Source organism: Lethenteron reissneri, chromosome 36, assembly GCF_015708825.2.
Source record: "Lethenteron reissneri isolate LAM-NWPU_2019-01 chromosome 36, ASM1570882v1, whole genome shotgun sequence".
Lineage (NCBI taxonomy): Eukaryota > Metazoa > Chordata > Hyperoartia > Petromyzontiformes > Petromyzontidae > Lethenteron > Lethenteron reissneri.
Window position 1 is genome coordinate 1,590,449 of NC_083814.1, and position 25,590 is coordinate 1,616,038.

The 25,590-nt window shown below is 49.9% G+C and overlaps 1 protein-coding gene across 12 annotated transcripts in view; it reads left to right on the plus strand.

The window, feature by feature from the left end:
• Positions 1–25,590, plus strand: part of EIF4G1 (eukaryotic translation initiation factor 4 gamma 1) — a 132,973-nt gene that overhangs the window by 88,486 nt on the left and 18,897 nt on the right. For 8 of the 12 annotated variants that reach the window (XM_061566331.1, XM_061566338.1, XM_061566335.1 and 5 more), the window contains 11 exons: positions 3,541–3,725; positions 6,258–6,380; positions 8,206–8,329; positions 14,126–15,781; positions 16,715–16,791; positions 17,118–17,304; positions 17,680–17,813; positions 18,803–18,949; positions 19,919–20,176; positions 20,555–20,752; positions 23,715–23,861. In XM_061566331.1, coding sequence (XP_061422315.1) covers positions 3,541–3,725; positions 6,258–6,380; positions 8,206–8,329; positions 14,126–15,781; positions 16,715–16,791; positions 17,118–17,304; positions 17,680–17,813; positions 18,803–18,949; positions 19,919–20,176; positions 20,555–20,752; positions 23,715–23,861 — 3,236 coding nt within the window. The remainder of the gene's footprint in view (positions 1–3,540; positions 3,726–6,257; positions 6,381–8,205; positions 8,330–14,125; positions 15,782–16,714; positions 16,792–17,117; positions 17,305–17,679; positions 17,814–18,802; positions 18,950–19,918; positions 20,177–20,554; positions 20,753–23,714; positions 23,862–25,590) is intronic. The other 4 variants (XM_061566333.1, XM_061566332.1, XM_061566336.1 and 1 more) reach the window with 4 other exon arrangements.

A 25,590-nucleotide genomic window follows, 5' to 3' on the forward strand; every position in this document is an offset into this window, starting at 1 on the left:
CGCACACATTGCTTGGCGATAAAGTGTGCAACATGCGTGTATCGCATGCAGTCCGCCACGTGGCAAGAGGGGGCGGGTAGGGGGAAGCGAGTGACCTTCGGAGCCCTCGTCTTGTAGCCTTCGCCGCATCAAAGTGTTGAGCCGCTTCAAAGCACGCACCCACTCGGCCTTCGCTGCTGGATTCCTGCTGCTGCATTCTGGCCTTGTTATTGCTGCAGTTGAAAAAAAAAAACACTTGGCGGTCAGCATGGATGTGGACAAAACCAGTACGGTAGTGGTGGCGTCTGGCTAGATCGGTCTTTCGTAATGGTCTGGTTTCGTAATGGCGACGGGGCTGGCAAACCAGGCCGTTTAGCTGCTGCGTTATTGCGCGTTGGCCCCTCTGTTAAATGAACTGGAAGTCGGTACAGTATTGCCTCGTTATTCACGAATTTGCTGTTCGCGATTTTGTCTATTCGCGAATCGCATCTGGAACTTTACACGACCACTGCATTGAGCGAAAGTGATGATGAGAGAGAAAGTGATGATGAGAGAGAAAGTGATGATGAGAGAGAAAGTGATGATTAGAGAGAAAGTGATGATGAGAGAGAAAGTGATGATGAGAGAGAAAGTGATGATGAGAGAGAAAGTGAGATAAAGAACTTCTCTAAACTTTAGAAGCGTCTGCAGATGTTGCGAGTACGATATTCGTAGACCAGTATCTGCGAAATTTGCTATTCACGAACATCTCTTGAACGTATCCCTCGTGAATAACGAGACAATACTGTGTAACTGTACTGGCTGTTTTGGTTTCGTGCTGGCACGTGCCGGAATGCTCGGTACAGTACATTGATGTGGGATATTCTACCACGCAAAATACGCAACTAAGTACTCGCTTTTGACGTTGAACAGTTCAACATCTAGGCCCAAATTTAATGGATTTGGTATTTTTTGTATAGTAAGGTAATGTTGGTTGCTTTTGACTCTGGGATTTATTTTTCTGTATGCGTGGAAGTGTTGGCCATGCACGCGCGCAGGGCGAAACTAGTCTGATAAGTCTGGCTGCGGATCCTCAATAAAAACACTGATGGCGTCGAGGCTTGAAGATGATATTCTTACATCTGAACGTGTGAATCGTGCACCGTACTTGCGGTGTTTTAGAATCGCGCAAACGTGTATATATATAACCAGCCGAGGGCCCGGCGTCCATGTTGCAATGGGAGATCTGCGGGAAAAGCTATTGCAAAACGCCACGGCACGAGCAGAGTTGATCTTGCAAACTCCGTGGAGGCGGCTTGACTCATGATTTAGAGTCAACGAAGCCGTCGTGTGACACGCATGGATGGGGCCAGTCATGGGCTCGCCAGATTTAGACGAACTGGCAACCCTAGGAAAATGTAACTTTTGTGTTGGCCACTGCCCACTACAAACAACTTTTCAGGGTTTATTAGAGCACGTATAAGGCCGGTAAAAGTATTCCTCCTGCCTGGCGAGTGATATTTGAGTTGGCGGCCAGGGACATTGATTAATCCGGAGTTGAAATGGCTGCTTGTCTCGCCTGTCTGTCGAGTTGAAGCAGGTCTTGCTGGCTGCCTCTGCTGGGTGCGGCTATTTGAGTTAATGGAAGGGCATATGTGGGCATCTGATAGCCGCCACAATTAACCGGCGGTTTTAAAGCGGACAAGTCATTTTTTATACACGGACAAAGCTGTGTTGGACTGTTGATGAGGTCTGTCTAAAGTTGAGTTGAGGACATATTCAAAAGCGGTTACGGAACAATGCTTCCGACGCATCTAAAACAAGAAGCATGCTTCTGCTGTTGTATATCTCAATAAAATGAATACACCGTTTGCATAAATGGGGTGGCGCTGTTTTTGGTTTGTGCCTGTATTCCCATGAATTTGTCCTCTATGGTGGTTCTCCCATTGTGGAGATTTCTCTTCCCCCACTGTGCTCTGGGGGGTGGGGTGGCTCTGACTGCCCAGTGCCCCTTGTGGAATGCTTGGAATTTTGTTGCGTTTGTGTGCACATTGTGCACGTGGAAGTCATCGACCGCTCTCGCTCGCTCTGGGGCTTGTGGGCTGTGCGCCTCGTGCTGATGCCAATGTGAGGCATTGTGGCAATGCGGCCGGTGGTGAGTGAGGGGGGGGGGGGGGCTCGAGAGAGTAATGTAGGAGGGGGTAGGAAACATGCGGGTTGACTTCTTTGACCTGTTTCTTTACCATAACAATGGCTAATCGGGTGCTTTGTTAACGTCCTTACTTTTATCCGTTATTCAAGCCGCCCCCCCGCCACGTGTAACCTTAGTGGTGGTGGCTCAGTGGCTTGCAGTCAGGTTTCGAGTCCAAATCCTGGTTTGGGGGGGGGGTGACCCATCCCCTCAATCCTCCAGAGGCAGTTAATAAAGTGAGAGAACCACCTTATGGTTTGAGTAGGGCGGTGCCTGTGGACAGTCTTGCTCCCCATCATAGGAATGTGAAATGTTCACCACTGGCTTGGGGATGTAAACAGGAGATGAGACCACTGTCTCTACCCAGTTGAGCAGGGGAATCTGTGACTTTTAATTGTGAAATGTAGGAATTGTACGCAAGTGTTCGGTTTCCTACAGTTTGCCGTGTTATTGTCCACTGGTTGTTGCTCACTTGAGGTCGGACGTGTTGCTCCATCCTGCGGTTGTGGAACTTAAACCCCCAGTGCACTGTGACCTAGTGCTTGTGCACATTTAATCTGTAGAGAGTCACGCTTGTGTTTACCGGGGTCGTTTTAACCACTCGCTTGCTTGTCGGTACAGTACTTTTGAGTCGCGAAGCAGCCATTAATCAGAGTTTCTGTTGGCTGATTGGCATCCATAGCTCAAAGCACTGACCAGCGTGGTGTGTATCACATGCTGTGGCATGTGTCTCGCTGTAATATGCCTTTGAATATTACACTTGAGACACAGGAAGAGGAACGCATGGATTATGGAACGTTTGCAATTTAGAAAGTGGGAAACAGTCGAGCAAGGTCACCTTAAAACCAGTCACAAGTTCAAATAATGTAAATCACCACTGCCCATTAATTCATCCGCTGCTGAATGAAGACACCTCTAAGGCATTTCACTCTGTCATGCTTTCACAATGCAATGATCCAATTGGCTATCAATGGTAAGTCGAAGTTTGAAAAGGAATCTTGCCTGAGGTTTTAGTTTTTGATAACTGATGTGTTAATTAATATAGCCGCCTTTAAAGACGAGAGGAGAATATCAGAATTTCAGAAGCTTTAGCTTGTAAATAATTGATCACCTTTGTTTGTATGACAAGGATACGAAAAAATTGCATACTTGCCGTACCTGATGAAAAAGTATCTTAGCGTAAGATCATACCGTACTAAACCAAAGAATCCCATACTGTAATTTCTTACCGTACTGTACTGCCACCCTTGCTGTCCAGTTCTGTGACAGACCGGTGTCATTGTGTAGTTCCTCTTCTTGAGAGGAGCCCTTCGGCGCACTCACTGACCGTTCTCCTCCCGCCCGTGTGTGCGCGCTCCTGTGTGCGTGCGTGCGTGTTTCTGGCTGTGCAGGCAACACATTCTACTCCGGAGCGGCCGCGCAGGCCGTGCCGCCCTATAGTCTGCAGCAGCCGCCCTTTGTGCCCATCTCCCACGCGCAGCAGCAACAGCAGCAGCAACAGCAGCAGCAACAGCAGCAGCAACAACAGCAGCAGCAAAATGCCATGGCATCGCAGATGAAGCGGGAGAGAAAGCAGGTACAGACGTCACGCATTCGGGTCGCCGGGGCACGTCGCGTAGGTCTCTGTTTGGGAGTCGGGTGCCATGTACACGTTGGGCCCTTTCACTACTTCACATTCTGGCCAAGTGCGCCAGCGCTGAAGCGAGATGCCCTGCAATCGCAAGGTTTTGGGGTGGGTTGACACCAGCCCATCATCCCTTTGGGGTCTATAAAATATTCTTTAACAGTCGTTTTTCGAATTATGAAAGAGACTCTCCGCCTCCATTGGAACATGGAACTTACACAATTGTTGCCTTTTAGGCAAGCTAATGGGTCCCGGAGTGGAAAGGTAAGTCTTGTACGGGACTCCCAGAGGCATATAACACCTGGTATACAGGAGGTCATGAGTGTCATCCTGACCCTGACGCTTGAATATTTGGAGTTTGCATGTTCTCCCTCTGGTCGTGTGGATTTTTCTCCGTGTCCTCCGGTTTTTCCCCTTCACATTTAGAAACATGCCCTAAGAGTATTTGGCTGCTATACATTTCCACGTGATAAGTCACTTCGTTGAAATATCAATTGTAGCCAGGTCGCTTCTGACACATTGCTGCATAGCTCAGTGGGGCCTTAACTGATAAAATAAAAATAGTTTATAGTTTTACATGGATGACTACTGCACTGGTGCGGCCTAATGAGGGTGAAACTGGTCTCCATTGGTTTAATTGCTGCTTGTTGGGACAGCCACATGTTTGCAACTCTTTGAGTTGGGGCAGCCTCAGACAATGTGCCCCACCACTTCAAGTTTTTTGAGCTGTGGTGGTCTGGGTAAGTTTTGAGAGCTTTTGCACATGCATTGCAAATCTTTGCGTATTCAATATATTTTTGACCATCTAATTTTTACAATTGACATCGTGTGGCTGGGCGATTTCCCAATGGATGTAGACAATCCGAAGTAGTTTTGCAGCCTCGCTGTCCGCAGGGATTGCGAGACATTTGCGGTGCTCTCACTTAAGGGGGGGGGTGGGGGGTCACTCAACTGGAGGCCATTCTTGCCGCTCGTCCACATTCCAAGCATGTGCAATTGTGGAGGAATTGGTAGGTTGAAAGAAAAAAAAGACCAAAATATATTTACCATAACGAAATTAATGGCAAACTTGGAGCCGGGACAACGTTACGTCTCCACTCGGCTCTTGGAGCCCACGGGAGTGAACAGTGGGGGCACTCGGCTTCGTCAACCCAGCAAGGGCTTTCAACTTCCGAAATTGCTCGTGCTGCCTTGAACGCTCCCACTGTTGGGAACAGCCAGCCATACAGTACAATTCGTATTAAACTGTAATTTTTTCGGGCCAGCTTCAGGCTCGCTAACGGTGATTGGTCTGGATGGAGGCATGTTCCCACTAATCATCGTCCTGGGTTCCGCAACTCCGCTGTGGGGGAGGCTGTGTTTGCCTGCACGCTCGCAACTAAAAGCGCCGTCATGCTCACGACATCAAAGTGGTGGTCCCCTGCCTGCGTCGTGCTGGGATTAAATTGGCAATTGGCCCCCGAGTGATGGCCTTGTTACCTGTAATGTTTGTCACGCCAAACAACCGACGTACTCTTAACGTGTAAATGTAGGCCTCGCGTCATGGTAATTAGAACGGCCTTAACGCATTGTACGGCGGTTTGTGAGGTTGGAAAGAATCCGCGTCTTTCTGCTATTGCCATTTACTGTGCGAGTGTTTGTATGAATGCTTGATATGCCCTCGGGAAAGTATGGTGTTTTTACGCCACGCATGCGATTGTCTTGGGTTAAATGAAGAAAGGGGTGCTGTTCTCTCTAACGTGTTGATTCGTGTGATCTTAATTACGACATAGCCCAAAGTAATCTTGCGTTACTGTGCGACAGATGGTCACGTCGTGTTACGATGGGATGGGAGTGCCAGGCGCCCATTGGCACGGGGGCGCGTGTAGATGGCACGAGTACGGTTGTAATGATGTGCACGCGCACATTTACGCATGGAACGCGGCAATGTTCGCATGCCCATTAACTTATTGGGAATTCGGATTAAACGAGGTGCTTGGTTAGGAATGCCATGCCGAAAAAGGAATGCCGCAGGCAGGATTTACAGTGCGATGATGAGCGGGCCCGCGTGCTGTCGCGGTTGAAACGCAGCATTGAGTTGCGACAGTTGGGGGGAGGGGGAGGGTGAGAGTTGCATTCCTTGGGGCGCTATTTTCTGGGTGGGTTGCAGGGAACGCAGAGGGAGGTCGCGGAGTTGCTCTGATTGATGTGGGGGGTGGTTGTTGGTTCTTGTGTGGTGTGGCTTTGTTAGAAGGACTGGCTGTAAACCAGCCCCATCCAGTGACTGTACCAGCCGTGCAGGATGTAATGCTCGCGGTGCCACACAATTTGCATTAATTCGGTGGGGATGCACCCGCAGAGTGGGTGGTGGGGGGGCAGCCCTTTTTTTTTAATCTGTGCCGGGGCATTTGGTGTGTGAGCGCCCGTTGATGAAGCTTCATCTCTGCAGTTGTGTGAACGCAGCTGTGAGCCAGTAGCTGATGTAGTTGTTGCATTTTTCTATAGATTCGAATCAGAGATCCAACACAAGGGGGCAAAGATATAACAGAAGAAATCATGTCCGGGGGCGGAACCACGCGTAACTCTACCCCTCCGTCTCGGTCCAGCTCGACACCTACACCGCCACAGGTACCCCCACACAGGTCACAGCATGCACACACACCACCTACACCGTCACAGGTACCCACACACAGATCACAGCATGCACACACACACACCACCTACACCGTCACAGGTACTGCCTCATGCACACGGATCAAAACAAACCGGCATACAAAACAATGCTGCACACAACATTTCACCGTGTACCCCACACATTGCAGCACAACACAAATGTCCACGCTCCCATATCTCTCACTGTCCTGACACAGTACCGCTACCCTGCATTATTCAGCCTTGATTCATATCTCCAGCTACACTTAGTGCCTTGAAATGTAATTCGTCGCGTTAGAGAAAAGGGAAAGGCTTGGTTACCATTTACTGCACCATGCTGTTGCAGGTTCACCAATGAGTTCTTATGTTTTTCAACGTGTGCGACGGTTGAGTGGCCAACGTGCCGCGTCCCCGGCTAGCTTCGCCTCGCCCCCCTCCTTTTGAGGTTGGGTGTTGAGAGTCACATTATTTTAGGCATTAGTGAAAGATGCGTTCGTGACGTGTTGCACGTTTTAACACCTGACGAATAAAGGCGAATAGATTACGGTCATGCATTTGGCGAAATCACTAAATGTTGTTGGCGCAATTATTTTATCACCTGTTGCCTCCTTTTTTTAACCGATGCTTTCTTAAAACGGCGATTGCTGAATTTGGCACGTGGCAGCATGGCAGTCACGGCGTGTTGGCTGCTGCTGGGGTGGGCGAGTAACGGTTTTCCGCGTCCACGCTGCCGTCCACCGGTCACTTGAACCATCACGCTAACTCCGATCATCCTCGCAGCAGCGGCAGCTTTTGACTAACCATCGAACAAAGACGGTCACCGCATCGCGCGCTTCTGGATGCGCTTCTGCGGCCACCTGGAATGTTCTTCCTTAGAAAGCCAGTGGACCTATGCACTTTTAAATTGTCCACAATGAAAATGAATTTCTTTCGAATGGCTTTTTATGTTTAGTTTGCTGTCCTTCCCCCGCACGTCTGATTAGCACGGTTGTCTACGTAAAAGAAGTTCAACATACCTCCTTCCAATATACATACATACTTAGTTCATCTTTACTTCCTACGCGTGCCCCAGCAGCCACAGTCGCTGGCCATGAGATGGGCGCAGGGCTCTGCTGTCAGAATCCCACAGGCAGGAGGAGGGTGAGGAAGAGGAGGAGGATGATGTGTCTTTATGTGGACGTTCCGTCATGCTTATCAAAAAAACAGCCTCGTCGTTGTTGATGTATGCGCTTATTGAATTTGGCTCTGTGCGCCGTGAATGCGCCTGGCTGTGTACCGAGTAGCGCTGCTCCGTGTGTGCTGCTCTTTGTAGCGATCTGGTAGCTCTATACTAGCAGCTCACGTCATGTTCTTTGCTTCAAAATCTTCGTAGTTAATGTTGTCCCGTCTTGTTCTCTCTTGCATCTCATCTGCACAACACATCTCCCTTACGATTAATTTCGATTCATGACATTTTGTTATGTTGAATTCTACCGCCTCTTCTTTCTCTTTATTGTTTCCATTATTCGTTTTTTTTCTCCCCATTGACGACCTATAATTTGTAACAAAACTCTTAACGAATCTGACAACGCATCATTGGCTGTTTTTTTCCTTTCTATGATTTCCCTGTTACGTTTTTGTTGCCGTTTCCTCTCTCCTCCCCTTTCCTATCTCTCTCCTCTTTCTCTACTCTCTCCCCTCTCTCTCCTCTCTCTCCCCCCCCCCCCCCCGACTTGCTTTGGTTCCGTTGCCGTCGTGGCTTTTTACGTGCCCGTGTTTGGCGGTGCTTTTTGTTGCTTGCCGGCGGTTTGGTTGGAGGCAGTTTGTTTACGCTCACCCCGCTCCTCACCTCTTTTACCTCAAGCCACAGCCCCTGCTGCTGGCGCCGCCGCAGAGCAACGGGGAGAGCACCCTGCCGCACCCCATGGGGCCACCGGCCCGCCCAGGTACGTCTGCGTTGCGACACAAACGCTCATCTCGTCACACCGAACGTCAGCCACGGTTTACCCCAGCGAGTTAACCCGTTCTGCGTACAATGAGGGGGAGGGGTTTAATTAGTGGTGTCGGCGTCCGTAAGATACGATTGCAGAAGGGAGTCCGAATATAGCAATGAAACAAGACAGGACGGACTCACCCAACACCTCAATGTTTAGCACCACGTGCCACATCATTTAGTGCCATATTTCCAGTTTGAGGTCCGTGCATTCTTACTCGCCAAAGCAATCTTCGTATTGCTTTTTGACATGCTATTTACAGGCACATATTTTCCTTTGCTTGGATATGCCAACTTATATTTGGGCAAACGTGAAAAATACTAATCCCCTCCAGCATTCAGCCTGGTTTTTCTCTTGATAAAGGCAGTCTTTAAGTGGTCAAGAGGCTGTAATTGGTATTAATTAAATATCAGTAAATGGTCTCCACCACTAACCATTAATGGTGCAGACCGTTCCCTGGTGGTCATAGTGAATGAAGTGTGGAGACCGCTTACAGTGACGTGTTGAGCTTAACGTGCTTTTACTTTGGGTGCTTTTGAAAAAAATGCCATTCATTTGATCTGGAATAATTTAGATTACTTGGCTGCTATACATTTCCACACGTTAAGCCACTTAATTGGGCTATCATTTGTGGCCAGGTCGCTTCTGAAAAAGTGCTATGCAGCTCGGTAGGCTTTACCTGGTAAAATAAAAAATAGTTTAAAGTTTAGTTTATTTCGAGCACATACTTTAGAACCAGATGAGGACAATTTATAACATGGATATGGTTTGGTGTGTTCTGTTGGATATATGTTACCGTTGCTGGTGGTCTACACAATCTATCGCGTGATCATAGATTTTTACATTTGCATATCCGTTTTGTGTATGAATGAGATTGTATTGGCATTGCGAAAGGCAAACAATAGCGCAGGACATGAATGACTGGCAAAGGTGGCTGGAGATTTGCGCATCGCTCACCAATGTGAACCCACGCTGGTAATAAACATGGGGGCCTCCCGTCGAGTCGCGTAGCGCCACGTAGCGTTGCTCACCGGTGGTGACGCCTACATCATCGGGTTATCTCGGTGGATGCGAGCCGTTGCTTGCCGACAGCGAACTTTGCTGAGCCTCCCATGTATCACAAGTTAGAATTCGTAATACAGTAAAACCTTGGATTGCGAGCATAATTTGTTCCAGAAATGTGTTCGTAATCCAAAGCACTCGTATATCAAAGCGAATTTCCCCATAAGAAATAATGGAAACTCGGATGATTCGTTCCACAACCCAAAAATACTGTATTCATATAAAACTTATTAATACAAAATACCATATATTTTTATTATATATATTTAATATAAAGTAATCACATTTGTTAATTAAATTGAATCGTGGCTGGTGTGAGGGAGACGAGAGAGAGGAGGGTTATTGTGTAGGACGACTTTCATTTGCAGTATAGTTACTAAAGAACAGTCACTACACTTGGACACAAAATAAAAAAAATGCTTTACGCACACACTCGTAGTCACAACGCTATAGTAAACCGTGTACGCTCGCACGGATATTGACTATACGAGTGAGGAACGCTGGCTGAGACCGGGCATGGGAGACGATTACCCACAATCCCGCAGCGAGAGAGAATAACCATTGGCTCAGTTGTGATCACGTGACGCTCGGCAGACAAAGTGTATACTGTACGTACTGCTCGTATTGTAAGACATCGCTCGTTTATCAAGTTAAAATTAATTACAAATTTTTGCTCTTGAAAAACACTCGCAGACCAAGTTACTCGCAATCCAAGGTTTTACTGTAGATGTTTTTTTGTGTTAGATCGCGTAAATATATAAATGTGTCGTTAAACCCACCACCCGACAACCAACTAGTCAGGGTTGTCACGTAAACAGAACGTGACAATTCGTCATGAGTACAGCACGCCGGTGTGTTGGAGAGCCACGCCACAACATTTAGAATCCGAGTTAGAATTGTGTGAAAATGAATGACTGCCGTTAAATGCTTGGCACAATGGTCATTAATTGTAGTTGCTCACCCTTCGTAATTGGGTAGCAATGGATGCATAAATTGAAGTCAATTGCATTCTTATGCTGTCCACACCCAGGGGTCTGTGGCTTTGGCCGCCACAGAGGTTTGCTCATTCCATGCGTTCTCATCAAGGGCACGCCGAGTTGTTAGACACGTGATCGCTGATCCCTGTTCTTGTGGCCTTCGGTGTCACCGTCCGTCGGACGCCATTGGCATTACGGCTTGAGAAAGCGATGGCGCCTTGGCCACGTCACCTTGCAGACGACGGTAGTCCGAGGAGAGAAATGTTCCCTAGAGCACATGTAGCTCATGTCGCCATCAACGCAGCATCTCTCTGCCAGTGCAAGAGCTTAATTTGGATTTTGTTTGCATCAGCATCAGAATATTTATAAATACTCTAGGAATCCGATGAGCTATAAGCGCTTTTTCACAGATGTCCAGTAGAGGCGGATAAGAACGTTACAACAGTACAAAAACACGACAGTAGTGCGAAGTACAATAAAGGTAAACAAATCACCCAAATACACACAAATACAACTAAACCATCCCCATCCTACCAGGCACAGCCCACTGAGATATTCATTTATTTTTCAGAAGCCACCTAGCCACAAATGATGCCTCAACAAAGTGGCCCATCATTTGGACATTTATAGCACCTAAATAATCTAAATAATCTCAATGCATGTTTCAAAATGTGGAGTGAAAATCCGGAGAACCCGGAGAAAAAATCCACGCAACCACGGGGAGAGCATGCAAACTCCAAATAAACAGGCGTCAGGGTTGGGTTCGAACCCTCGGCCTCCGGGTGGTATACCAGGCGTGGTTGAGTGACAACTCGTAAACGATCCATTCCGATAGTGATGCGAGTTGTTGTAGAGTATGTTTTAACAATGTGATTTAAAAATCAGCTATGGCCACTCTCGTTACATGAGAAGGACTGCTTTGAAAACGATAATTAAATGCCATGGGAAACAAAGATGAATTTGTGAGTGATGGGAGGGGGGGGGATAATCTGTATTATGACAAGGTTTTATATATCGTGGCACTAAATGTAGCAACGGTTGCTGCTCATAGATTTCAGTCTGGCAGTTTAGTTGGCATAAAGTTAATGCAAAATAAATAAATAAACGGCTTCATATTCTCAATTGTGCCTTAGGCCTTAATGTTTTTCTGACCAGGGCAATTGAAGCAGGATTAATGTTTCGAACAGAAATGCTGTGGTGATCTTGCGATGGCTGTGAGCCCATCGTGCATGTAGAATCAAGTCAGAGGCCCCGTCACAAAAGAGAATCTTGATCACAAAGCTCACGGAGTCCATTGCAGAAAAGTTTCTAAACAACCTGCGAAAACCCACAGCTCCGTGAGACACGATGCCAGCAGAATATTTTCTGCTGAAAACATCAATTTGGCTTAATGGGATAAAGTATACGTTCAGTTGCTTTTTGGGTTAAATTATGTAGGTACATACTAATTATGAATCAATAATGGCCGTCAGAGCCTACGTTTAAGATTAAAGTGTACCGTTCCTCATACGGCGGTTGCCGCATGTTGGCAACTGCCCGGCATACGACCAGCACCCAGAGAGCTCAGCATTTTAATAATGTACCGGCGATGTTGGTTAGGTGGGATTCTACGCCCCCCTCCCACCTACCCCATCGCACATGTGACCCTGCCACCTACATTTTTATTTAGTGTTTAAGTTTTCTAGGCGAGGGCAAGGAGTTTTTCTTTCACGCTCTTATAAACTTGCTGCAGAAGTAAATTGTAAAGTAAGTGCTGTTAAAGGCACGTCCGACCATTACAAACAAGCACGCGGCGCATTACTTGCCTTGCTCTGCCCTCTTGAGTTTCGTAATGACAGAAGCAGTGTTGCTGCATTTTTAGCTGCATTGTCTGCACACGCACTGAAGACTAACTTCGTGTAATCTTCCCTACGGCTGCATCCTTACCCCACACTTTCTCCTGAGCTCACACGTGGCTTTTTGAAAGTCTGATCGGAAGCCACTGCCCCCCCCCCCACGTCTTATTGCTGAGCCTGCGGGGTTTAGAGTGGGCTCCAGCCTGGGCCCATGTGCTGGTGGCCATAACCAGAGCTGTACAAAACGCAAAATCACCTGACGTGAAGCCGATTTGATGTCTCACCGCTGAGTCCATGATCATGGAGACGTCTGCACACATGTTCAAGAGAATGCTGCTTTTCTGCTCACGGCAGCGTTTTCCTGTCCGTGAGGAGTCTGCGATGACGAACTCGCGAGCACCGTTTCCCGGTGACGTGGTGAACGCCGAGATTTTTTAGCACAGGAATTTGGACTGTTTGAAAATATGGAAAACGATCATCCAAAATGCGTGATAATCTGGGTTAATTGCGTGCCAATACAATGTCTACTTGTTGCCTGATTATCGGGTGTAAAGGTGTGCACGGCTTGTTAACCGTGACGGCAGTAACGCTTGCATTGTGTGTTCGCCTCGTACAAACATGAAAGTCTTCCAGCTTCACCTGGATTCACCTGCCTTGTCTGGTTCCTATTCTTCCTGATAGGCTGTGTTCTGGTTACTTGAAAAAAATCAAATCTGCAGTTGTGTGGCTGTAAAGGAGAGGGTGTCTATGGGACCCTTTTGCCAGTATCAATAATGTCGAAAAATAACAATAAGTTTTACCCTTTCTGGCAATGAAACAGATGTTAAGATGTTCAAACACTAACTAGATACCATTAGCAAGGCATTCAGTCTGTATTAACCACATACTTTTGGAAAAATATGCAAGCAAACATGCTCTGATATTATATGCATTTAAGACTGATTGGCCTACACCAGAGACGGCCTTCTTTACGGCCTTGTCTCACCAGTGTTAGACCAGAACACTACAGGGTGTAATACTATTCCACTTGTGCGGATGTCAAGGAGAGGGTGTAATACTATTCCACTTGTGTGGATGTCCAGGAGAGGGTGTAATACTATTCCACTTGTGCGGATGTCTAGGAGAGGGTGTAATACTATTCCAGTGGGGAGCTGGTGCACTTTGGGCATGGCGAAGTTCGAGTCCCGCTCACGGCCAACACCAGTGACGATTATCCCAACTGGTCCTGTACCTCCCGAGGTCAACTCAACTTCGATTGAGTACCCTGTGCCATGTGTAAACATCGCCATTGGGGAGACAAAGGGGGTCGGACGTGGTGCTGGTCACCCACCACCCCCTCTTGTGTACTGTGGTGGCCTTCATAGGTGCTCGCTCACAGCAATTGCCTTAAGTCTGCTAAATGGTATACGGGAGATCTTTGTATTTTGTTTTGTATTATTTTCCATCGGGTTAAATCTCGCTGCCGGTTACGACTGCCAGCACACAAACAATAAAAAACTTTAATTTTTCCCCAAGTACTTTTGCTAAAATATCAGCCCTGACAACTAAGTTTCACATGGACTGCCATGTAATGAACGTGTTTACTGCAGTGTGTGTTGGAAAGTACGCCACCCGTAAACATGGACGAAAGAGGACACTTGAAGGAGTTTCAGTGTTGCACCTCCTGTGAAGCTGTTCTCTCTAACGTAGTGGGACCCGGTGTTTGGCAAGAGACCCAAAGGATTAAATTTGCCTTGTGCCATAATGCTGGTCGTACGGTTGGAATAAAGTTAGGAAGGATACAGGTATCTTTTTTTCTTAAACAAACGTGTTGTCTCTGCTTTGTAACAATGCCTGTGTGTATATATGTATGTCATCGCTTGTTTGTGCAACAGAGGGAAAGCCGCGGTTGTCTGCGGCTGTGACAACGATCAAACCCCCTCCTCCGGACCCGACTCCTCCGCCGGCTCCCACTGGCTCTGACCAACACGCACCCGATGTCCAGCAAGACACCAAACCTCAGCAGCCTCAGCAGCCGCAGCCTCAGCAACTGCAGCCTCAGCAACCGCAGCAGCAGCAGCCGCAGCTGCATCTGCAGCCGCAGCTGCATCTGCAGCAGCAGCCGCCGCAGCAGCAGCCGCCGCAGCAGCAGCCACCGCAGCAACAGCAGCTGCAGCAACAGCAGCTGCAGCAACAGCAGCAGCAGCAACAGCAGCTGCAGCAGCAGCAGCAGCAACAGCAGCTGCAGCAGCAGCAGCTTCAACAGATGCCGCAACAGCAGCCACCACAACAGCAGCCACCACAACAGCAGCCACCACAACAGCAGCTGCAGCAGCAACTTGCACTGCAACAGCAGCAACTGCAACAGCAGCAACTGCAACAGCAGCAACTGCAACAGCAGCAACTGCAACAGCAGCAACTGCAACAGCAGCAACTGCAACAGCAGCAGCATCAGCAGCAGTTGCAACTGCAACAGCAGCAGTTGCAGAATCCGCCGCCCGCACTGGTGACTGCTCAGCTAGAGGCTGTGGCGGTCACACCGGAGTCGGACCCAGAGCCGGAGGCCGAGCCATCTCCGCCCCTGGAGCAGACGGCCAATGGCACGGTGCCTCTTGTCCCCGCCGCCCACGTGGAAGTGGCGCCGCCCGTGCCCGCCACGTTGGCAGCGCCGCCCGCGCCCGCTGCATTGGCGGTGGTGGCGGCAGTGGAGGTGGCAACGGTGGAGCCCACGGTCCCGGCCCTGCTGGCCGTGGAGGAAATCGTGGTGGAGGTGCCGCCTCCGGCCTTCCAGGAGAAGGAGCCCGCGGCACCCCCCGCCCCCCCCGCTGTTGCGGCGCCCGTCGTCATCGCCACCGCCCCCGAGTCGGCCGCGCCAGCCGTCGCCCCTGCCATTACTGCTGCCCCCCTGAACGAGAAGGACACGGACATCTCCGCGCCCACAGAGGTGGCGCCTGAAGCGATAGACAAGCCTGCTGCTCAGGCAAAGGCCATTGCGCAGGCACAACCGGTCGCACCCACGAAAGCCGCGGCTGTTGCTGCGCCGCAGCCACTGCCTGTAGAACAGCCTCAACCTGCCTCGCAGGCTCAACCGACGCCACTGGCCCAGCTTCCCGTCGCTGTTGCCGGCCCCGCTGTTAAGGCCGTTTCCCCAGCCACCGTTGCTGCCGCCCCCTCTCCCGCGGCGGCGGTTGTGGCGCCGCCCCCGCCCGAGGTTGTGGAGCAGGAGCAACATCAGCAGCAGGAGCCGCAACAGCAGCCGCTGCCGCCGCCCGTGGTGGTCATGGACTTGAAGAAGCCCGAGGTTCCGGCCCCCAAGGAGGCCACCGCTCCCACGGTGACCGAGGCAGCGGAGGTGGAGGCGCCTGTCGTGGAGCCGAAGGCTGCGGAGCCGAAGGCTGCGGAGCCGAAGGCTGCGGAGCCGAAGGCCCCCGAGCAGCCGGAGGTGGAGGAAGAGGAAGTGGAGGACATCCCCACGGCGCAGCCGGCCTCCCCACCTGGTCCAGCGACAACTGCCACTGATGGTATCCAGGGTGTGGGCTCGGTCTTGGAGGGTACGCGGTCGTTGTTTGTGTGTACTTGCGCAGCCCATGCGCCGCTGCTTTCCAGTGTGCGTGTGAGGGCAGTGGCGTAGTGGGGGGCTGCATTTTGATCCCGTGAACCTGAGATTGACTACTTGCCTTGAACAATGCCATTGGCAATGAAATTTGACTCTCACATAGTTTAAGCCTTAAATTGTGTAACCTGGTGCATGTGCATTTTAGCATTGGGGAGTCTCGCGGTTGTTTTATAACCTTTTGTTAAATTTACAAAGATGTGTCACGATTGACCAGAACAGCTGCATAATAGTGTGCATCTTGGCGGGAAAATTAAAAGACATTTTTGCTAATTTTAAATTTTAATATCATGCTGCTGTGTGCATCCATATAACGGCATGCAGACAAGGTGTGCTGTTCTTCACTTTCAGTGTTGGGACTGTTGAGATATCACCAGTCCAGTGTAGGTTCACCTTTCACGTGGTTTCATGCGACCACTAATGTTTCCACTTCACGCAAGGTAAACTCAATGGCTGACGGTAGAGAAATGCAGATGAATGGGGTATCTGAGGATGCAGCTTACTGAATGTTGTATCCGTGAATGCTGGGTTTGTCTTCCGTTCAGTGTGGAATCGACGGCTCAATGTGCAGTCATAGCAGCCCCCCTGTTCATCCTCTTTGAGTCGGGCCCTCTGCCCACTGTTAGATCCTTTTGGTCAAACTCAACTCAATCCTTACCCATCTTGAGCTTTCTTCTTCATTTCCTGGTAGGCCCCTGCCACATCTGAAATCTCGCTTTCAAGCTATCAAGCAAACGGTAGTTTGTCTTTTAATGTCTCTTGGCCTTTTTCTTAACATTCTTGTCCGTTCCAATAACTTCCCTCAACACATGCTCACCTCTGAAAATCTGCCCAACTTTGTCACGTGCTCTGTGCCCTCCGCACCCCACAGCCGGTGCCCAGAAGAAGGTGAAGAAGGACTGGCACAAGAAGGAGCTGGACGGAGACCTCATGAGCGCGTTCAAGGAGGTATAATGGGGAAGTTGGGCTCGTGTGGCGGCTGGGCTGCTGGCGGGAGGCGAGGGCTGTAACACGAAGCGCAATCCATAGTAGACAAGCCGCCCGGTGCTCTCTTAATGTTGCCCTTCTCGACGCGGCAAACAAATTGAACCTTGTCAAAGCGATCGCTCCATGTGCTACACAAGGGAGATGTTAAATGGTTCAATGTGTTTATTGAGATAGATTGGAGACAACAATGTTTTCTCGTTATAAAAACAATATGGAGTGTAATTTTATCACCCTGTATGATTACCAGCATAACCAGGCTTGCCCCCCCCCCCGCCAACGATTTGCAGCCAACCGCCAAGGAGGAGCCACCAGTCGTGGAGGCGGCCGCTGTGCCCCCTAAGAAGGGCGCTGAGCCAGAGGCGACCTCAGCCGGCAAGCCGACACAGCCGCCCGCAGAGGAGAAGGACGAGACGTGGGAGGAGAAGGAGGATAAGTCCGGCACTGGCTCCAACTCCAAGTATCAGTACAAGAATGGTGAGGGCTTGTGAAGGGCGTTTTAGTTTGAGCGAATGAGTTGGTTTTGGGGTTGAGTGGTGGATAGTTCTCGACGCTTGGGATGCGCACGTCGACACGCCCACACAATAGGTGGCATTGGCTACGACGAAGAAACGGCATCGCCAACTCGATGTTCACCACTCTCGTCATTAACGCTGCTGTGTTACAAAAAACTGGTGCATATTTATTGTCTGCGAGCAGTGTGAACGAGCTGCGGTTTTGACGCAGTGTTGAACTTGGACTGTCGACCTCTTGCTGAGTGAGATCACTTGGCCCTTAGCGAGTGTGGCGAGAGGGCTGCACGGAGACGTATGGATACTCCTTGGCTTCATAAATACATGATGTTGCTTTCAGAAGACTGGAAACCCCTTAACGAGGAAGACAAGAAGAGGTATGACCGTGACTTCTTGCTGCAGTTCCAGTTCCGCCAGGCGAGCACAAAAAAGCCAGAGGGTCTCCCAGCCATCAGCGATGTTGTATTAGACTCGGTAAGTGTTTGGTGTGTGCCTGTCTGCATGTGTATGCGTGTTTGTCAGAAGGGGGGAGTGGTCGTGTAGCGGTTAGCGCGCTACGGACCCAGCTACGAGAGTTTGAATCCCGCTCCCGGCCAACACCAGTGATGAGTTTTTGAATTGGTCCTGGACCTCCCCTAGGTTGACTGCTTCAAATGAGTACATGGTGTCATATGTAAACATCACGAATCAGAATATTTATGCTGGAGGAATAGGATGAGCTCTTTTTCTCAGATGTCCAGTAACTCGGCAGACAAATGCGGCCTGGCATGGTTCTGACCACCCCCACCCTCGTGTGCTGTGCCGGCCTTCATATGTGCTACTCTTGCTTAACAGTACTTGACCCAACAGTTAAGGCTACATGGGGGGGGGGGGGGGGGAGTTTCTTTGTGTCAGAAGTGGCGGGTGCAGTGAGTAGTGCAATCTGGTCCTGTCGCCTTGACATTAAATCTCAGGACTTGAGTGGCAAGCTGTTCTACCTGACCTGGCCTTCTCCCCCTCGGTAGTTTCGGCCTTCAGTGAATGTCTGCTACAGTGGGCGAACATTGGGCACAGAGGAGAAAAGTGTGGCACTATTGGCACCACAAGTTCCGCCACCCAATTGTGTCTGCGTATGCTGCCCACTCACCCCAATGACAGAATGATTTACCGTGAAAACTATTAAACACTTTTTTTTGGGGGGGGGTGTCCTTTAAATTCTAAACCTATTAAATCACATTCATTATATGCTCTGATACCAGGTTCCACCTATGACTGGTTGGTCACGTGGTGGCTGACCAGCTGGCTCCCCCACCCCATTGTTTCAGCAAAACCTCTTGTGTTTAATGGTGACACGGATCGAGTGTGGCAACAGCAGACCGAAACGTTTGCTGTTGCACTTAAAATGTGCGCGACGGTGCAAGTGTTTCCCCCCCCCCCCCCCCGTAACCACGTTCTTCCGTGCCTGTGTGTGTGCCTGCGTGCAGATGAACAAGGCACCCCCCCCACGCCTCGACCACGCGCGACTCATTAAGGCGGGGCCGGACTTCACGCCCTCCTACGCCAACCTGGACCGCCAGCAGATTATGGGCGGCCATGCCGGAGGTCCTGGGCCTGGCCCTGGACGCGGCCCCGTGAGTACCTACATGGTGCTGCTGATCACACCCCAGGGTGGGGAGTCTACAGCCTGCACGGCCAGATATGGACCTTTATCCATCACAATACGGCCTGTAGCCACATGAAAGGGCATGAAAGCAAAATGTATATATCACTGCAAGGATCTTAGCCATACTAATTGGGTACTAGAGGGGAATATATTTGACCTGGCTACACCGAATTGCTAATTTTAATCTTGGCACCCCGCTCATCACAGATACAATGTTTTCTCCTATGACCGATTGGGCAGAAACAAAGTACAAGGAGGGGGTGGGCATAGTTTTACGTAAATTCTGTTGGTTGGGTTTGTTGTTTTCGTTGTACTTAAGTACTAAAACCCGCTTATAATATACTAGGACGGACAGATCATTATTAATTGGCCGCACAGCGGTTGCTTTTAATGCCTGTTATACAGCACTGTGGAGGCGGCGAGGTTTGTGGATCTCACACATAGTGAAACTCCCTTCTCGTGGGCATCGAGAAGGTGCCATACCCTGGCTCTCCAGGAGAGGGCGGTACAGTAAAGGTGTTTCCTCGACCTGTTCCGTCCATATTCCATAGTGTTGCCCCCGCTCGCACCAGTATGCTTCTACATGTAAACGTCATTAATTGACCGATAACGCCTTAATATATAGATGACCGCAGAGCTTGGGCAACTGTTGGTGCCAGCTCATCGCGTGGCTGCCCTTCCTGCTTGTCCGTGGTTCCTCTCGCCTCCGAGTCGTGCTCTCTCTCTGTACCCCTCCGAGAGCGAGCGAATACTCCGCGGCATGTTCTAAGTTTACATTTTTTCTTACATTTGAGCGGAAGACCTTGTGTGCGACTAGTTTCTAGGTGAACATTGCTTGAGTATTTGAGCTCGGGGAGGCACTACAAAGGGCTGTGTGCGACTCGTCCCCGTGCGAGAACGAGTGATTTATTCGCTGCTCTCCCGGCTCTGCTCTCTGTGCCCCGACTTCCGTATCCAGAGCATGGGTGGAGGAGGAGGGGGGGGCGGTGGAGGGGGGGGCGGCGGCGGCGGTGGCGGCGGTGGCGGCGGTGGAGGCCCCCGGCGCTCGCAGACGCAGCAGCGCAAGGAGCCGCGCAAGATCATCACCATCTCGTCCATGTCGGACGACGTGAAGTTGAACCGCGCCGAACATGCCTGGAAGCCCATGCTGAAGCGCGAGCCGCCGCCGAGCGACCCGGAGGGTGGTCGTACGCAGGCACGGCGACGCGCTCGCACGGGGGACACATGCACACTGATACTGGAGGGATAACTCTCTCACATGGGGACACACAGACGTGGGGACGCACGCCGACACGGAGACGCATGCAGACGGTGAAGCAGGGATGCACGCGGACATAGGAACACATTCACATGGCTACACACTGACACGGAGACGCATGCACAGAGTGAAATAGGGATGCTTACTGATATAGGGACGCAGACGTGAAGACACGCAAACACAGACTCATGCACACAGGAAACAGAAATGTACGCTCACATCGGAGCACATTCGTGGAGACACGCGCAGGCGCAAACGCAGCGACTCACGCTTTCGTGTGTGTGCATCCTGTGCCATGCGTGTATCTCCGCTTAGGATCTCTTCAAGAAGGTGCGCAGTATCCTGAACAAGCTTACACCGCAGATGTTCCAGGCGCTCATGAAGCAGGTGACCGACCTCAAGATCGACACGGAGGAGCGGCTCAAGGGCGTCATCGACCTCGTGTTCGAGAAGGCCATCGACGAGCCCAGCTTCTCCGTCGCCTACGCCAACATGTGCCGCTGCTTGGCCATGGTAATCTTTTATCATCCGCGGCTGCCTGCTGCCACCACCCGCCAATGCTGTTTTTCGTCCTCTGTGTATGTTCAACTTCTTTCGCACCATACGTAGACAACAGTGCTAATCATAGGTGTGGCGGACGGACAACAAATTAAGCACCAAATGCAGTTCTAAAGAAATGCCTAGCTCCCAGTGGCTTCCTAATATTGGAAGGAAGAGCGTTCCAGACGGCCGCAGAAGCGCATCTGAAAGCAGTGGGATGCAGTGACTGTCCAAGGGCCATTCATAGTCGTTATTAACGAGTCGCGTTCCCGTGAAGGCCTTGGTACGTGATGCAGAGAGAGCATTGAGTTGAACACTGAATGTACACCCCTGCCACGTAACTTCCCCCACCCACTAACCCATAAGCCCCACTGTTCTGTACCTCGGTGAGAACTTCAGGGAGGGCTTTAGCCACCCAGCTCAACAGTTGTAATGCATCATAGCCTGAAGCACGAGCAGGAAACTGTAAGATACTCTTGGATACTCAGTTGTCTCTACTTTTCTCTTTCATCTTACCTATACATGTCATGTTTTGTCTGTCTGTCCGTCTGTCTGTGTATGGAACTTGCGAAGGATTTGGCTTGCAAACCGTGGGGTTTACGTTATAAAAAGTAGCCAGGTACCACGCCATAAGCCCCGTGGTGAGCCAGCGCTATTTCATTATCCCATCCAGCAACTTTAAAGTAGTTAAATTAGCAATTTAGCGCTATTTATTCTTTATTTTCTTGCACCACTCAGCGCGTGCCAAAGCTGACCCGGGGGTTGCCCCTAGCAACGAACACCACCACAGTCGGTATGCACTGCTTTAGTGATAGCAGGTACCACCACAGTCGGTATGCACTGCTGTATTAATAGCGGGTACCACCACAGTCGGTATGCACTGCTGTAGTCATAGCAGGTACCACTACAGTCAGTATGCATTGCTGTAGTCATAGTAGGTACCACCATAGTCGGTATGCACTGCTGTAATCATAGCAGGTACCATCACAGTCGGTATGCACTGCTTTAGTGATAGCAGGTACCACCACATTCGGTATGCACTATTGTAGTCACAGCAGGTACCACCACAGTCGGTATGCACTGCTGTAGTGATAGCAGGTACCACCACAGTTGGTATGCACTGCTGTAGTGATAGCAGGTACCACCACAGTTGGTATGCACTGCTGTAGTGATAGCAGGTACCACCACAGTCGGTATGCACTACTGTAGTCACAGCAGGTACCACCACAGTCGGTATGCACTGCTGTAGTGATAGCAGGTACCACCACAGTCGGTATGCACTGCTTTAGTGATAGCAGGTACCACCACAGTTGGTATGCACTGCTGTAGTGAAAGCAGGTACTATCACAGTCGGTATGCACTGATGTAGTGATTGTAGATACTGCTATCGAGTTGGTAGATACTTAAACAGTCAGTATAGACCACTACGGTCAGTAGATATGACTACGGTCAGTAGCTACTGCTCTAGGGTCAGTAGATGCTACTATAGAGTCAATGGATACTGCTATCGAGTTATTATTTACTACTATAGAGTCGGTAGATACTACTGTAGGGCCAGTAGATACTACTATGGTCAGTAGTTACTACAGTCAGTAGATACAACTATACTCCTTACTCTATTGTATGTAGGGTGTGTAAATATTTTTTTTGGGGGGGGGGGGTCGACAATTTTTGGAAAACCTTTTATATCAACTATTTACCCCCCACTTTCTCAAACTTTTTGGACTTCTGCAGAAATGGACAAACGACTCACCGGGCTTTCACAATAGCTTAGTATCTGTGTATGTATATGTAATGTTTTTAAGAGAAACTTGATTTGAAGCTTTCGTGACTGCAAGAATCCATACTCTTTGGTTCTTTCGGTAAAGTCACGTAGGTAAGAAAAATAATAGATCACGACATTTCGATCACAACACAAGCAATCGTCATCAGGTGTGACAACCACAGCAAGAAACAACTGCTGAAGTAGGCGAGAGATCTGCCGTGGCACGAGGTTATATAGGCCTCGGCAGTAGGGGGGGGAGAGACGTTTTGAAATATATTTTTCGCCCGGGCAACGCCGGGTACTTCCCGCTAGTTTATCATAAAAGGAATGTCCCTTTCCCACCCGCTATAAATAAATAATTTCCCACGTGGCGCCCAAGCGTTTGCTTCGGCGCTGTATACACGGGGTTGAGGTGTCCAGCACCGACTCGCTTGGCGATTCACGTGCCTTGCAGGCGAATACAATATGGGAACCTGTTTGAATTCTTAAAAACCTCTTCCCATCCGCCTTTAAACGGGAGAGGTGGCGTCGGCTATTAAATGGGCACGGTTGCGAGGCAGCCCATGGCACCTCGAAAATAACCTTAGCCAGCGTCTCGGCATCGAGGGCGCCCCCCTGGCTTCTGTGTACAGTGTGCCGCGACGGAAGATGGGTCCCTATAATAGTGTGCCCCTTGGCATGACGCTGATCCCATTGTCGTGTGATGGCCAGCGGCAGGGAACCGTCATCTTGCGGCCTACGGGGCCCGCTCAGCTTGCCAGTGACTGAGCACCATGCTGCTTGCGGCTGAGGCTCCATGTGTGCGCCGATGCGGGTCTTGGCAGCGCTCACGTGACCGGCTGCTCTTAGACGACCTCTAGGCTCAAGATTGCTCTGTTGCCGACTGCAGAACGAATTTCGGGTCACGGCACGCGTGGCGATCGCATTTGCGATGGCTACGCTGTCGATCGCAGCACGGAGAGCGATTGAGAACTCGCGTGCTCTCTCAATGAGATTACACCGCCAATCACGGCACTGCCAAGAATCGTGCTGCTGTGAAGGATGCCAGCTACCATGCCGCAGTCGTCTGTTTAAGAGAGCGAGCAAATACTGTGCGCGTTTACCATCTGAAATTATTATTAAACAACTTCTTTCCCACCCTCACTATTGCCGTTGTGTCTCCAAAAACAGCTCAAGGTGCCGGTGGCTGAGAAGCCCGGCGTGTCGGTGAACTTCCGGAAAGTGCTGCTCAACCGCTGCCAGAAGGAGTTTGAGAAGGACAAGGATGATGACGATATTTTCGAGCGCAAGCAGAAGGAGATGGAGGCAGCTGCCACGGTAACCAGCGCGCACACGCACGCGCCATGGAGCTCACCTAAAACTCAACGCCGTTTGAGATTTAGCTGGCAAAGTCGAATAATTGTCTGAGAATCTAAACAAGGTTTATTGACCTAATGGCCTTTAACCTTGGGGCATCCCCCCCCCCCCCCACATCGTAATCACAGACGGGGTAGTAATGAGGAAACTACTGCTGCTGACTTGTGTAATTCATCAACTTTGCACGATAAAACCTTATTGATTGAGTGCATTAGCGTTTGTAATTGGATTTGTAAACTGGTCACGTCCGTGTCGTGCTGTCGGCGTTGCAGCGACGGTGAAAGTCGACATTAACGGAACACCATCGAGACAGGGGCAGGCTCTTTCCCCCGCCGCTCTGGGAAATGACCCTGAAAGAGAGACGCCGCTCAAACTTCACTTGTGTGGCGTTTCTATCCACTTCCCATTCATCACTGCATAGGACTCATTCTTGCCCTGTGTCTGAACGGCCCCTGCTGCACAAGATGGTCTCAGAGATGACAAACTGATGAAATGCTCAATAGCACATGTAATTTATTGTTGTGCAGTCCATGGGTCCTTGAGCTGCTATAGATAGATCTTCTTACGTTTGAACCTATTTGTGAAAATTAGACCGATGTGTGCTGATTGATTGAATTCGACAGACGCTGCAGGCGACCAAAACCACCATCTCGTTAAATCACTGCTCCCTTGGTATTTTTGTTTATCGCTGCAAGATGTTTATGATGTTGGTGTTCAAGTGACGATAAAACATTGTCAAACGGTTAATTCTTGGCAATGGAGCATTTGAGACGTTTAACGTGCGCACTCGTTGCGCCGAACTCAATGCCATGGGGGAATGTTTCGCGAACGAATCAAACAAATGAAGAGAACCACACGGCAGGCCAGCGTTTGTATTTCCACAACACAAATCTGCCTATCCTGTGCCCTTGCACTGCAGCAACCCATTTAGCTGACTTCTATAATCTATAATAGATGGATTTTTGGGTTAGATGTCTTAAATATAAATGGTTCATTAAACCTGCCGCCACCCAACATAGCCAATTCGTGAGGTTTTGTCACGTAAACAAAATGTGTCAATTAGCTACGAGTTCAGCACACCGGTGTGTGTTGGAGAGTAAACCCACAACATTTATTATTTGAGTACCGTGGCGTTTTGCCGGTAATTACAACCAGTATCATCAAGCGACACCCAGAATTGTGGAGAAATCCTCTTGTTTCGGTCTTAAATATAGGGGTTAAATGTGACGTCACTTGTGAGCCAATCAGGTGCGAAGACCTGAAAGCCTTCGTGTTAAACTGACTTCTAGAAGTGAGTTATTTAATTCGCCTCTTTATTAAATCCTCCTGACGCCTCATTTGTGACACCGAAGAGAACGACACAGTGTTTGCACGCGCTGTAATAAAGCAACACAAATTAGCACAGCCGAGTGGGCAGTAATTGAATTGGCAGCTGGCTGCTTAGGCTGCTGGGGTAGTGGTTCAGGCTGGTGAGGGCATTCATTCATTTGCTCTGGCACTGGGCCAGGGCATCTTGCCCAGGGCGAAGGCAGCTTCTGCAGCAACCGCGCCCTCCCACCACCGTCACACCGCCACCACTCGTGCTTCCAGGTCACACCACCACCACTCGTGCTTCCAGGCCTCATGGTCGCTTGCTCCCAGCCTAGTTAAGGGTTTCTCAAGCTCCAGATCCACCACGGGTCTGCACCTT